General features: G+C 40.1%; 1 protein-coding gene across 3 annotated transcripts in view; it reads left to right on the forward strand.

Annotated features, from left to right (window-relative positions):
* The window catches only part of patj (PATJ crumbs cell polarity complex component), a 225,057-nt gene that overhangs the window by 64,451 nt on the left and 147,220 nt on the right, over positions 1-13,386 (forward strand). For all 3 annotated transcript variants that reach the window (XM_015356178.2, XM_015356179.2, XM_015356180.2), the window contains exons 18-19: positions 9,993-10,202; positions 11,331-11,465. In XM_015356178.2, the coding sequence (XP_015211664.2) occupies positions 9,993-10,202; positions 11,331-11,465 (345 nt within the window). The remainder of the gene's footprint in view (positions 1-9,992; positions 10,203-11,330; positions 11,466-13,386) is intronic.

Raw genomic sequence — 13,386 nt, forward strand, 5'->3', positions numbered from 1 at the left:
AGTTTGCCCTGCAAAAGGCATCTTGGTCAGGGGCTGGCCTTTCCCACAGCACCTCGTGCGTCTGATTAATCCCAGCTGGAGCGTGAAGCCTTGTTGCTGTGTCTCTCCAGCGCTCGCTTGGCTGGGGTTCAGCAGAGCCGGGTTTCCACATTCAGCAGGATGCCTACTGGGACTAAATGGTTTTTTAAGGTCATTTCTAAACACAGGCAGAGCAGCCACAGTGGAGCCCCCTGGACAGGCAGGGAGGGAGTGCTGGGCATGATGTCACCTCTGCTCCGAAGATGTGTCTGCAGTGAGGGACCTTAGAGGGGAGCGTGCTCAGACGTGTAAACAGGCTGTGAAGTCTGTTCCATTTTATTTCTGTTGCTGGGAATGAAATCTTTGTTTTTTTTTTCTGGCTTGAAGCTAGCTGATGCTTTTTTTCCAGGGTTTATAATTTGTTTAAATAGAAATGTGTTCTGTATTAGCAACATTATGAAGTCGGGGAAAATATAAGCCACATAGCGCAATAGCAAGTACAGTAGTTTATGAGGATCAACATACATTAAAGTACAATTTTATATATATATGCATTTCTTTATTTCATGCTGAAAAGAGAAGAAAACACAGCGGGTGTAAGCTTACACCCGAAGAAGGCTCTTTTCACCATGGAATAAACCTATTACTTGTTCCTTTGCAGCCTACGCATGCTGACGCAGCTACCCACCTGAACTATATATATATATTGATTAACTGGGGGTAAAATCACCATAAATATACAGCAGTCCCATAGTCATTAGTGCAATCTTGGACTTTTCATTCATTTGCTTTTGTTTTGGGGGATTTTCCTTTGCTTCCAGATGAGTTTTCTGTGAAGATGGACTGAAAAGACTCATTCAAGCTGATTTGCCAGCAAGGTGAAATAGGGGAAGATGGTTTCAGTGGTATTTGGGTGATGAAAAAATTCTCGACTGTAGCCAATACAACATTAAAACCCTTCCACGTCCCCTTGACTTTCTCAGGTTCAACAGTTTTTTAGAAGGATGGTTTTAAAAACTGTGCTGCAGTCTTTTGTGCTGCCTGTACTCTTCCTGGTAATCAGCTGTTTGATGCCTTTGCAAGATTTACAGTATGTGCTACCATAGCACAGAATAATTGAATTAAAACACCACTAGTTTCACAGAACTCAATAAGACGTGCAACGAGTAAGAAGTTAATTTTTTTTTTTATTTTGTACTTACTGTCTTTTAGCTGAAGCATTAATGTAAAACAGTTTTCAGATGCCACAGCTGCACAATCCCTCAACAGATTCCACAGAGTTACTTCTGTAGCTGAGCCCTCCGTTTTGTGTTTTCTTTAAAGGATTGAACTCAAACAGGGTTCAATAACTAATGCAGGGTGACATACAAAAAATCATCAGCACACCTAGTGAAGGACACAAGAATGCACTGCTAAAAGACCCTGCACCTCTCCCAAAAGAATTGTATCTGTCCTCATACATAAGGTAGGAGAAATAACAAGGTGTTATAACAATTACAGTAGGGAACGAACAGGGAGCCCGCACTCCAAATTATCCATCTGTCCAGGCCACAGAGAAGCCGGCGCCTATTCCAACAAGCAACAAGCAACAAGCAACAAGCGCAAGACAGGATACACTCTGGACAAGAACGCTAGTTCATTGCAGGGCAGACAAACGCAAACATGCACACACTCGCAATCACACACACACAAGGCAATCTTTAAAGTACGGAAGGAAAATATAGCAATATAAGGAAATCCATGCAAACCCTGTGAGAAAATCCAAACCCCATGCAAGTAGAACTCGAGGCCTGGAATTGAACCCCAGCACTGTGAGGCAGCAGTTCTACCCACTGCGCCATTATGCCTCCCTCTTTATAATCAGAATAAAATAACAACATAATCTTCAGTGGATAATGAACAGATTGAACAAAGGTTAGCACATACTGTACTCTTAGAGAACCTATGTCATTTTCGTTCTAGTCCATGGAGAAACGCAACACTTCTGAACTTGATTTTTCTGTTGATATGTTTGCCAGCTAAGTTTGAGGATCTCAATTTTTGAAAGAGCCGGTGGAAAGTATATCCCTGGAATTCTAGTCGGAATGATTTAGGGAACAGTACACAGAGGAGAACGGATGACTTTTTAAACCAATATTACAGGAGGGTCAAGTAATTACCCAGCTTGGAAAATTGAGATTTACAGTCAAACTCATAATAAAGTATTTGAACATTTCAACACAGTGGGCCCTGCTGAGGAATGTTCAAGGCCAAGTGTGCATTTTCTGAAAGGAAATAGGGCCATTAAAGAGTGTAACTAATAGGGAAAGCAAATACATTAGTAGTTGAAATGCTCTTAATTAACTGAGCTATTTCTTGTCAGGTTGATCCCAGTTCAACAGTTCAGTTTTATCCTTAAACTGCATTGTATTGACACAGGGCCAGTAGCCGTCTGCTGTTTCTGATACTGAAATGTTTGTGCACAGGAACATGCTATTTATTGTATTGAAATCATGATAGTTTAATGGACCATCAGCGGTTTCCACCACGTAGTTTATAGTATATTTGTGTCTTTCATTCTGCTTGTGTCCTATAAGACCAATCATTTTAGACCAGACTGCAATCAGGTGAGGTTTAGACATTTTGTGCTTGAATGCATCCAGTATGTTGTAGAATGACTGTAATTGGGGATGTTTTAGAATTGGCAACTAATTGATTAATTATGATTCAGATTATTCCGACCAGTTAAATCGGAGTGGTTTCATGACTGTTTTGAGTTTTCCGACAGGAAACTCCATCTTGTGAATTGAACCTGTGAATTTTGTAGGGCTCTGAGTATAGAAGATCACTTGAGTGGTCAACCATTCCTCCAGGCACCTGTTGTGCAAGTGCGTTCTGAAAGGCGTTCTGCTCAGATTCCTCCATCTTCCTCCTCCCAGCTGCCCACAAGGTAGGATAATGGGCAAGGAGCTGTTCTCTGTCCACTGCGAAGGTGTCACGCCGTGTCCTAGTCCAAAAACGAGCAATAGTCATACGCAATGTAGGAGGAATTCACAGTACATCTGCACCCCTTAATGAGTTTCAGAGAACCCTTACATCACTGTCACTGCAAAGCTTTTATCTTAGCTGTTTGTTTTTAAAAGCAGTGAAGGTTGATGACAAGCTTTTTTTGTTAATGACCTTCGTGTTTACCCCCACAGACGTGCTTTTTTCTTCATCTGGCTTTTGCACACCTACAGCAATCGAGAATGAAAAGGCAAGCTCACCGTTGTTCACAGTGTGACCTAGTCTTTTCTGAGACTGTTGTCCCATTTTGAAAAGTCTTTTCTTAGAAGTGGGCTTCATTAATACTCTAGACATTCCTAATTGGACAGTTTGCCATGGTCTCAAACATGAGGTGACTTGACTTGGTGATTAAGTTTCATTTGCAGTAGATGCCTGAAGCTCTGACTCTTAATAATAATTATTATAATAATTGCTTACACTTGTATAGTGCTTTTCTGGACTCTCCACTCAAAGCACTTTGCAGGTAATGGGTTCTCCCCTCCACCACCACCAATGTGCAACATCCACCTGGATGATGCAACGGCAGCCATAGTGCGCCAGATCGCTCACTACACATCAGCTATCAGTGGGGAGGAGAGCAGAGTAATGAAGCCAATTCATAGAGGGGGATTATTAGGAGGCCATGATTGGTAATGGGAAATTTAGCCAGCATGCTGGGGATTTTTAATGACCACAGAGAGTCAGGACCTGGATTTTATGTCTCAAACGGAGGACGATTCCTTTTTACAGTATACTGTCCCCGTCACTATACTGGGGCATTAGGACCCACATGGACCGCAGGGTGAGCGCCCCCCTGGAGGTCTCCCATCCAAGTACTGACCAGGCTCACACCTGCTGAGCTTCTGTGGGTTGCCAGTTCTGAGTTGCAGGGTGATGTGGCTGCTCTTGTTTTGCTCGGTGATTGTTTTTGATGCCGCTCGTCCTAGAGGATAAATGCGTTGTTCTCTGATACTGTGTACATTATGTAGGCTCTGTGCATGTTAAGTCTAAAGTGGCCCTTAAATTTAAGGTGTTTATTTTTCAGCAACTCACTTGAAAGGAAAGCTACAACCTTCCTCAGTGAGCTAGACCAGCTGCTTATAAATGGCTGCACACATGCTCAAAGAAAAGAATACAGATCAGACTGTCATAGTGTTGTCAGTACTTGTATATATTATAAAGTCCCTGGAGAAATCAGGATTTAGTTGTGCATGCTAGTCAGCCATAATGTACTGCTCTCTAAGTGGGTAACAATTTATTTTACCAGTACGATTTTCAACAATTACTGTAGTATTTGAGCAATAGAACAATGTACACACTGTAGAAGGGTTGTACTTCGATAAACATGTATAACTTTCTTTCAAATGGCTTGTTTGTGGCTGTTTATTAAATCTTGAAGTCCCTATAAAAAGGATGTTGTAAAACCTTAGTCCAGATGTTGTCCAAAGTACTGTCCCAAGTGTAGACAGCTAAGGGCTAGGGAGCCCTGAAGTTGACCAACAATGATTTAGTTCAAATAAGTAAACTTTGATGAAAGATTAGGAGGCACAAAGACATCTGAGATCTGAGATTCCTCATGGAAATGGAAAGGCTCATTTTCAAATTGTATCTTATTATTTTTAATAATTAGTTGTGTACTGCTACTTCCAGTGATAAGAGATAAAACCGACAAACCATTGCAAAGAAAAGTTACACTTCACAGAGAGAATAATTTTTATTTCATCTTCAAAACTATCTCCTCCATCGCCTCCTAATAATCTCCATCTATGAATTAGACTCATTACTCTGTTTTCCTCTCCACTGATACAGTAGCTGATGTGTGGTGAGCATACTCACACACTTTGACTGTCGATGCATCATCCAGGTGGTGGAGATTGCTTGCTTGCTTAGTCATCAGTAGTTCACAGGAGGTGCCAGTTTTTAAAACCAGGTCACCTGTAAGACTGACCTTATTGGATCAACCCTGATCTATTGACTAGTTGCTCCTAATATTTTGGCCAGTGGGTATATTACATTTTTAATTTATTGAATCTGAGATTTAGTAAATGTATACCAAGTCCTCAGGTTCAGGAAACAGAAACCCAGCTTTGGAGACTGTGTTTTGTCTTAGTCTTTCATGCAGATGAAATGCAGTAAAGCAGTTCTGGGGAGACTAAGAAAATCCTTAATATGAACATATAAATTGTCTATGTAATTATGGTAACTCAGGATTGATTTTATAACTAAATAACCATTTATTAATCGCTTTATATTGTCGCTCGTTACATAAAATTAGCCCATATGGGTCATCAAATATATTGTAAAGCGCATGAAATCATAGCTGACTCTCAGTTTTATGACCCTGCCTGCTCAGGACATGATTGAGTTTGTGATCGTACTGCTGACACGAGTATTTACTGGGTTTGGAATGGAGTTATTTCAGCAAGCTGCTGGTCCTGAATGTTTGAGCTCAGGCTTCATTCTCATGAATCTCCTGTCTGCCAGCAGTGTGAGCAAGAAAACATTTTTACTACTACCCAACGTGACAACATTTATTTCTGTTGGAGATACTGTTCACGACTAATGGATGGGCAAATGGGATTGCTTTTCTGTTACGATTTGATTATGATGTTTTGGAATTATTTATGTATGATATTAATTGTCAGTGTTAGATTTGTTTCAGATAATTGGAATTATTAGTTCAGTAACGTACATTTCATTTCAATTATAAAATGTATAAATTATAAGTTATACAATTTTGTCTAGCTCAAAATACAGATTGATTTTTTTTTAGTGTAGGACAAATAATTTTAGTTTAGTTCGTACTGTTTTTTAACCCTGCTTCTCAGTGAAACCTTTACAAAGCTAGTCCCCCAGAAGCAGTACAATAATCCTTGAAACCATGTTGTCTTACTCTCTGGTCTTCCCTTAAGGCCATACATGACAACTTGAAAAGATTTCACTCGCAGTGTCAGAAGACAGTGACAAATACCTGGCTTTGGACTGACTTGATTTTAATTTAAGATTAATTTCCTTACGTTTTTCAATGGCTGCCTAGGGTTGGTCGCGCTCTGTGAAAACCCAACCAATTTCTGTCCCTGGCATACAAGAGTGTCTGTTTCAGAGAACTGCATCATGCAGAAAACAATTAAGCGGCTGCATGACTCCTCACATATACTACACAACGGGCTGCTTTGAAATGAGTGAATAAACATCAAACAGGCACACGTGGAGCTGCAGAGCTCAAGGCTGTATTTCCTCCTATTGCAGAATGTGAAGCAAGCTGCTGCCCTGGCTTGGGCTGACTGGGTCCCTAAGCTAACAAACCTTTCAACGTGTAACATATTGCACACAAGTACCAGTAGGCTGTTTACAACTGTCCTGTTAAAAGTGCATTTGTGAGCTGTATCCCATCGAAGGCCTGTACCAGCACACTCAACACACTGTTTTAGAAAATGCCAGTAAAGGTGTGTCAAATCAATCAATTGAAGCAGGAAGTCCTCTTGTGCGTTGAAGCCAATACATTTGCCTTTCATTGCAGGGAGTTTTGGTGTGATTGTGGTTAGGGGCCTGTCATAGCTGTGTAAGAGACGAGCAGGCCATGTAATGAATGCAAAGAAGTGACGATGATGTGAACTTCCAAGTATTTGACTTGGAACAAGAATACACATTTCATGTACTACAGTTTCCAAAGAAGCTGTCGGTTGAAATTATAAGCAGTACTAGTTGTGATGACAGTAAGCACTTCACGCACACCAATGGAAAAGGAATAGTTCATTTTCTCCTCAACACCAGCTCACCCAGAGCCAGCTTTGAACTCTGTTGTGCCTGATCATTTATACTTCATCTTTTTGAGACCGAAACATGCCTGTTGTTTTCTTTCCTTTTTTCTTCTTCGCTCCAGCCACTCCAACTAAATTAGGTGTGTTGCCTGTAACAGTAGAATTACTGATGAATAGATATCAGTGTAAACCATTAAAAACCGACTAAAATCAATGCATGCAATCAATGTTTTTTACATTTTTATTCACTTTAAATCTGGAAGTTAATTCTTTTAGGGATACAAGTGGGAATAGGATATTTAGGATAACATGTCACAGGTAAAAAGGCTGTCTCATTCAGTTCTGAATGATTTCCAGTGTAAGCATGACATGTTAAAGGGTAAATTATCCTAATAAGCGACTGATTCAGGCAATTTGTATAATTCATTTGACACTGAGGGCAGGGAATGTGACTACTGATTGGAGATTTGCAAATGTAATACCTGTTCAGAGAAGGGAGGGACAAAATGCAGCAAGTAATTTACAAACTGATCAGTCTTTAGCTTGATTACAGGCAGAATTCTAAAACATAATTTAAACTTAAAATAAAAAAAACACTCTTGAGTTGAGCATGGACTATGAAGTTAACGTGGCCTAATTAGCCCTTTTCTATTACGTTAGGTTGTTAGATCATTTAGATTTCTTTGAGAAAATTACTGCTCACATGGGTAACTCAAGGGTGTGACCTAATATATATTTTTAAACTGAATAAATGGAATTTCAGAAATCTTTTGATGCATGAGAGATTTCTGCTCAAACCAAATGTGGGAAATCATGGTGCTGTGCATGAATGAAAATGTTATTCATAGTGCAGAAATAGGGGTTTTAAAGAGAGCTACTATGGGGATCACTGTATTTTTCCCCAATTTAACCGCAGTAGTTCCCAAGCCTGCTCATGGGGGTTCCCATTTCTTTTGTTGTTTTTAAAAGTTGGGTTCTTAATCCCAGGTGAATTTATTTGGGATTTCTGTTTTGGGGGACTATTTTAAAATGTGCTTTAAGGTCCTTACAAAGTTTGGGATGTGTAATCCCCAATCCCAGCATTGATAGTTGACTTTTTGAAGCCAAGGACTGAGTGCAGAAACAGGTCAACAAAAGTCTAAATCAACAAGCCGGTGAATTAAAGATATTAAATAGCTTGAGTGATGAATAGCTCAATGGTCTAGACTCGGGTATAGTCTATAATGGTGCTACATTTGCACATGATGCAAAAATGGGTGGAGCTGGAAATACTGCATCCGCAGGACAAGCAGTGCAAGAGTTGAGATTCCAGGCTATTGAGATACCTGGCAAATGAAATGTAATGATAATAAATGTAAGGTAAAACTGAGCTGTGAGAATATCAGGACTCACATTTGAAACAATGCCTCCGGAAGAGACCAAGACTCAGACACTGAGCCTTAGATCACTCGGCCATCCTGATTTGTGGTTATGCATGCAGCAAACTGGAGTGTGTTTTGCAAGTCTAAAATGGGTGTCGTTGAACTGGAAAGTGCAGTGTGTGTGTGTGTGTGTGCGCAAGAGCAAGCCTAATTTTTAATGTCTCTCATGCAGACAGACTATGCATTGAACCCAAATCTTATTAGCCAGGAACAAGAAAGAAATTGATAATTTACCAAGAGTGCCTCATCAAGATCCACAGCTGTATAAGTGGGGATTACATTCAGAGTATTCAAGAATGAAGACATTTCTTTACATGGAGATTTGTGGTAGTCTACATTTACGTACCAGTATGTTGACTCAATAGTAACACTTAAGAAATGGCAGAAGTGTTGGACCAGGAAAATACTAACAAACCAAATGGCCTCCCCTTGCTTGTAACTTTTTTTGTTCCCATTTTCTTACTCTATTGTTATGCTGAATGCCTCCAGTACAAAGCAGAGATCCCTCAGAAGGGTTGACGCTATAGAAAAAGGCTAACCCCTTCTGAGCATGGCCTGTGTTCTATTACAGTAGGATTTCATAGTGCATTAGAATTGCATTAATGCTTTCGTTAGTCAGGTGACTGTTTTGTTGAGGCAGAAAAGCAATGAGACTTTAACTGTCCAAGATAGCAACAGATGAGGGTTTCCGAACTGGCTCCAGATCAGCCAGACTTTTTGAGAAAGGACTGAAACAAGTTACATCATTGGTTTATTCTTTTTGTCAACAAAATCTTTCAGATGATCTGAACAGCTGATCAGCATTACTGACATCTAGGAGAGTTAATTAACAAAGGCCAAAGCCAAGTTTATAAACTTTAAATAAAAGTGCAGTAAAATAAGACATACTGCAAATCTAAATATCTAATAAACTGTGTATACACTATACTGTTTATATACTGTGAAATATAACATTTTTTCTTCCATTTAACAATAGTGTGGATTTGTTTTAATGATGCCTAGGGAAATATAGTGAAGGATTAATGTTGCACTTCAGTGCTGATGTGCTTTGATTGAGGTGAAAAACCTGTCTGAAAATGTCTAGCTGATCTAAGGCCAGTTGGCAACCCTACAACAAGTAATTACTCTGGAAATGTTAACGCAGAGCAAGTGTAGTGCCTTCTAATACATCATTAAGGCAGGTTAGTCTTTAGTGTTCCGCTGATGGAAATATTATTTACTTAAATGCGCTCGTTTTTGCATAGCATTTCAAGTAACACATAGAACTATGTCATTAGCTTCCAGAACCCAGTTTATGTCGCCCCGTCTTATAAAGAAGGAACTGCAAAGAAATCAAGTTTTGTCCAATTGAGAAAAGGATGATGTTCAAAGTCTGTGCTCAAAAAGTCCAAACATACGTTAAAACCCTGCTTCACGGGGGCCCAAAGATTTACTGTACCCATGCCCCTTTTCAAATATGCATTGAAGAAATCCAAAGCAGAAAATTAAATTTTAAACGTTTTCAGCTCATGGAGAGAAAAACCCTATCTTTACAACCCCTTCTGTTTAATATTTTTTGAAACAATACATTATGATGGCCTTTCAGGATTAGGCGAAAGTCTCTCAGTGCTACAGCTGGCAGTAATCAGGCCTCCTCCCGGCCCATGCATGCAGCTGATTTCTGCTTTCTCTCCTTCTGTGGGAGAGTGGGTTCTGGCAGCTGCGGCTGCTCTTTGTACGGCTGTGTGAAGCATGACGTGCTTGCGGTGGTCTCTGGTGCCCTCTACAGGATCCCGAAGATCTGAGACGCTCTGTGATAGTGATCCGGTCCCTGGTGCCGGGAGGGGTGGCTGAATGCAATGGGGGGATCCTGCCGGGAGACAGGCTGGTCTTCGTCAATGACACTCACCTGGACAGATGCACCCTGCCAGAGGCAGTGGAGGTGCTCAAATCAGTGCCTCCTGGGAAGGTCCACCTGGGCATCTGTAAACCTTTAGTGGTAAGCACCTTTCTTATTAAGAGCTAGCAAGCAGCTTCTGTACTTTCTGCCTTCTCTCTGGGCATGTTGTCTCTTAATAAAGGGGTCAATGCTGACTCGTAGAGTGGAGAAACATGCTGCTTTGCAAACATTCATCATCATTCACTTTTCAGTGTGCTGGCTTTGAAAATAGCCTGTGTTTTTTAGCAATCATCACAGGTGCTCTTTCGCTGTTATTCATTGTTGATTGAATATAAAAGGAAGAGCCTCTGGCGTGCCTCAAGCATGGCCATTCTCCAGTGAAAGAGCACTTTGTATGGGCACTGGTAGAGGCACTCTCACATCTCCGCAGCTTAATCTCGCATGACTACCTGTGGGATTGTTAGTGGGAGTCCCTGAGAGTGTTCTAGTGGAACTAAACTGTGACTGTAAATCTCACTCTACGTGTGGGTCTGATGTGGTTTACCCTGGGGAGCTCCAGCAATCGGCAGGGAACCACTCATACTTGTGCATGTGACATCTCCCTCTGGCCACTTCATGACTTTAATTAGTACCACAGATTTCATGTGTGAAAGGTTTTAAATAACTTATGAACATATGCATCTCTCTAAAACAATTACTGCCTCGGAGCTTCAGGGTCCGAGGCTGGGTCAAAGTTAGGATGCCTGTCTGTGTGGAGTTTGCATGCTCTCTCCCATGTGCCAATGGGCTTTCATCAGTTTCCTCTTTTCACAGACATGACATACATGTTAGCTTTGATTAATTGTCCATTTGGAGATTTTCCACTTTGCGCAGAACTGGTTTATGTGACTAAAACGGAACGAGACAGGATTGATCACCCAAATGGCCAGTGATTTTTAGTAGCTCTGATTTTCCCCATATTGGAAAAGAACTGAATATTGAAGTTTACTTGCTTGAAAATCTGAAAATCACTTGCTTGATATTAACCTGCTTCCTCAGGAAATCTGCTTCCTCAGCAATGATTTAAGATTTAAGTTTTCTCCATTGAAAACTTAAATCTTAAATTTCTAAAAAGGACAAACTGGGAATCCCAGTTCATCACTGCTTTCTGAGCACTTTGAGCTCTAGGTGTTGTGTGCTGGGCTGTTGAGCAGGTGTGTGTGATGCGCTGTGTTTATCCCGTTGTAGCCAGAGCAGATGGAGGAGCAGAAGACTGAAGTGGAACCAGATCACCAGCCCTCCGGCACCCAGATGAAAGAGATGCTGGGCAGTGAGCCCCTTGTCAGCACTGTGCTGGACCGGGCTGTTCCCCCAGTCCCACAGGTACCAACAATTCACAGGCTCAACCACAGGGTCCGGACCAGACTGTTGTCCCAGTTTTTTCACTTCCACAGACAAGCACAACCACAGGGTCTGCTTGCTGTTGTACTGGTTGTACTTCCGCTTTTCATTTTTCAGGTTTTTGTTTTTCAACATTTTAGCTGCTGTTCTCTCTCAATTCCAATACTAATATGAGATCAAAATCCATTGTTTGGTCAGGACAAGTGCTGTCATCAGCTGGTAAACTCAGAGAGAAGTCAGAGTTTAGACATGTTTAGTATCCGCACAGGAGCTTGGTATAGCATTGTTCACAAAGGTGCTCCATTCAAGAATACGGTTACTTTCCCCTTTCCACCTGTTAAAATAAAAGAAATACAACTTTTTTATTTTTTTTACTGTTTTTGTTTCAGTTCAATCAAGATTTCAATCAAAAATGAAAAAAATCGTAAGAGCAGATTTTTAGATTCTTTTTTAGTTGCAGCATGTATGCAGTGCCCCTTTTTCTGGACGGCCAAGTAGCTAACTCCCATGATCCTTGTGTACACACTTCACTACATCACAGCTGAATAACTGTCCTTAGCCACTGCTCAGAAGTGAGGACAGTAATACACATGCAGTACAGAGAAAAATTATTTAATGCATGGATTTGGCTCTGTGTTCCAAGGGTGGTAACACTTTTAACTGTCCTTGTCAATGCAAGATGCTAGATGATCCAGTCAGTAAGGCAAAAGGACTTATTTTATATCTTTCCATGCAGTTCTCGGTTAAATGTCCCAGCTCCATCACTGATTCCAGAAAGTCAGTTATTGAACCTCCCTGTACTCCAGCCCTCAGATTAGCGCAGAAGTGCAGTTCTGTTGTTAGTGACACCTCAGCAGCAGTGGTGGATAAGACTGAAAAGGTACTAATCACATTGCATTAATATAAAAACGATGGCTGACATTTTAGTTTCCAATGAGCCATGTACAGAAAGTCTACAGCCACAAATGTTACCACAAATACAAAATGTTTGTCTCAGGTGTGTTTACTACTAATAAATATTTACAGAGTCAGTACATGTTGAAATGAATATCCTAGATATCCCCAAATACATTCATAACAGTATGCTGTTTATTTGTTTAGCTGATCCCTGAGTATCCTTGTTTATTCAGTGGTAATGGGCTGGATTTGCAGTACAGAATCTAATAATTGTTTAGTCTGTATATATTGATTCTTAAATTTGTCTGCTTGTAAATTTTACACAAGCTCTGATTTAAACATGTAAATGCTGTTTCTACCATTTTTCTCCTAGCCTGGGTTTAAATCTATTTGTTTCTGTTCAGCACATCTGATCTTTTAAAAGTTATCTAGGACTTTTGACAACTTGAATCTTTATTAACCCTTCTGTTCAAGGCTAAGGAGATTTTGTTCCTTGTCTGTAAACATTCTTTTGGAATCAGAATTCCAATCTCTTGCAGGGAAACAGTTTATTTTTTCTAACAACCAAAATGATGAACAGTGTTGTAAATTAGGAGTTTTTAATACTTTATACAACTTTAATGTTGCTTCCCTTGTATGTACGTATGTTCTAGGTTAGTCTTTTCACTCTAAATGTCTGCATTTTGTTCATTTGTTGTCAAGTAACACAGAAAGACGTCACATTTTCATAAAGACATAATGCTTCCTTATCACTGTTCACAAGTAAAGATAGTTATGAAGAAATCTCTAGAAAACCATATCTAGAAATATTAAGGAAACCTACTTTCCTTAATATTAAGCTATTCAAGAAGAACACTTAACGAGAACAGAGGAGATCTCCAATACTTTTTAATTATTAAAGTTCAATTGAAATGATTAAAACCAAAATGTAATAAAACTTTTAGAAGCTAAAAAAATATGAGAAAGAGAAGATGGTTCATTTAGGACACTTTGCAGTGATGCATGC

The sequence above is a fragment of the Lepisosteus oculatus genome, chromosome 9, assembly GCF_040954835.1.
Source record: "Lepisosteus oculatus isolate fLepOcu1 chromosome 9, fLepOcu1.hap2, whole genome shotgun sequence".
Lineage (NCBI taxonomy): Eukaryota > Metazoa > Chordata > Actinopteri > Semionotiformes > Lepisosteidae > Lepisosteus > Lepisosteus oculatus.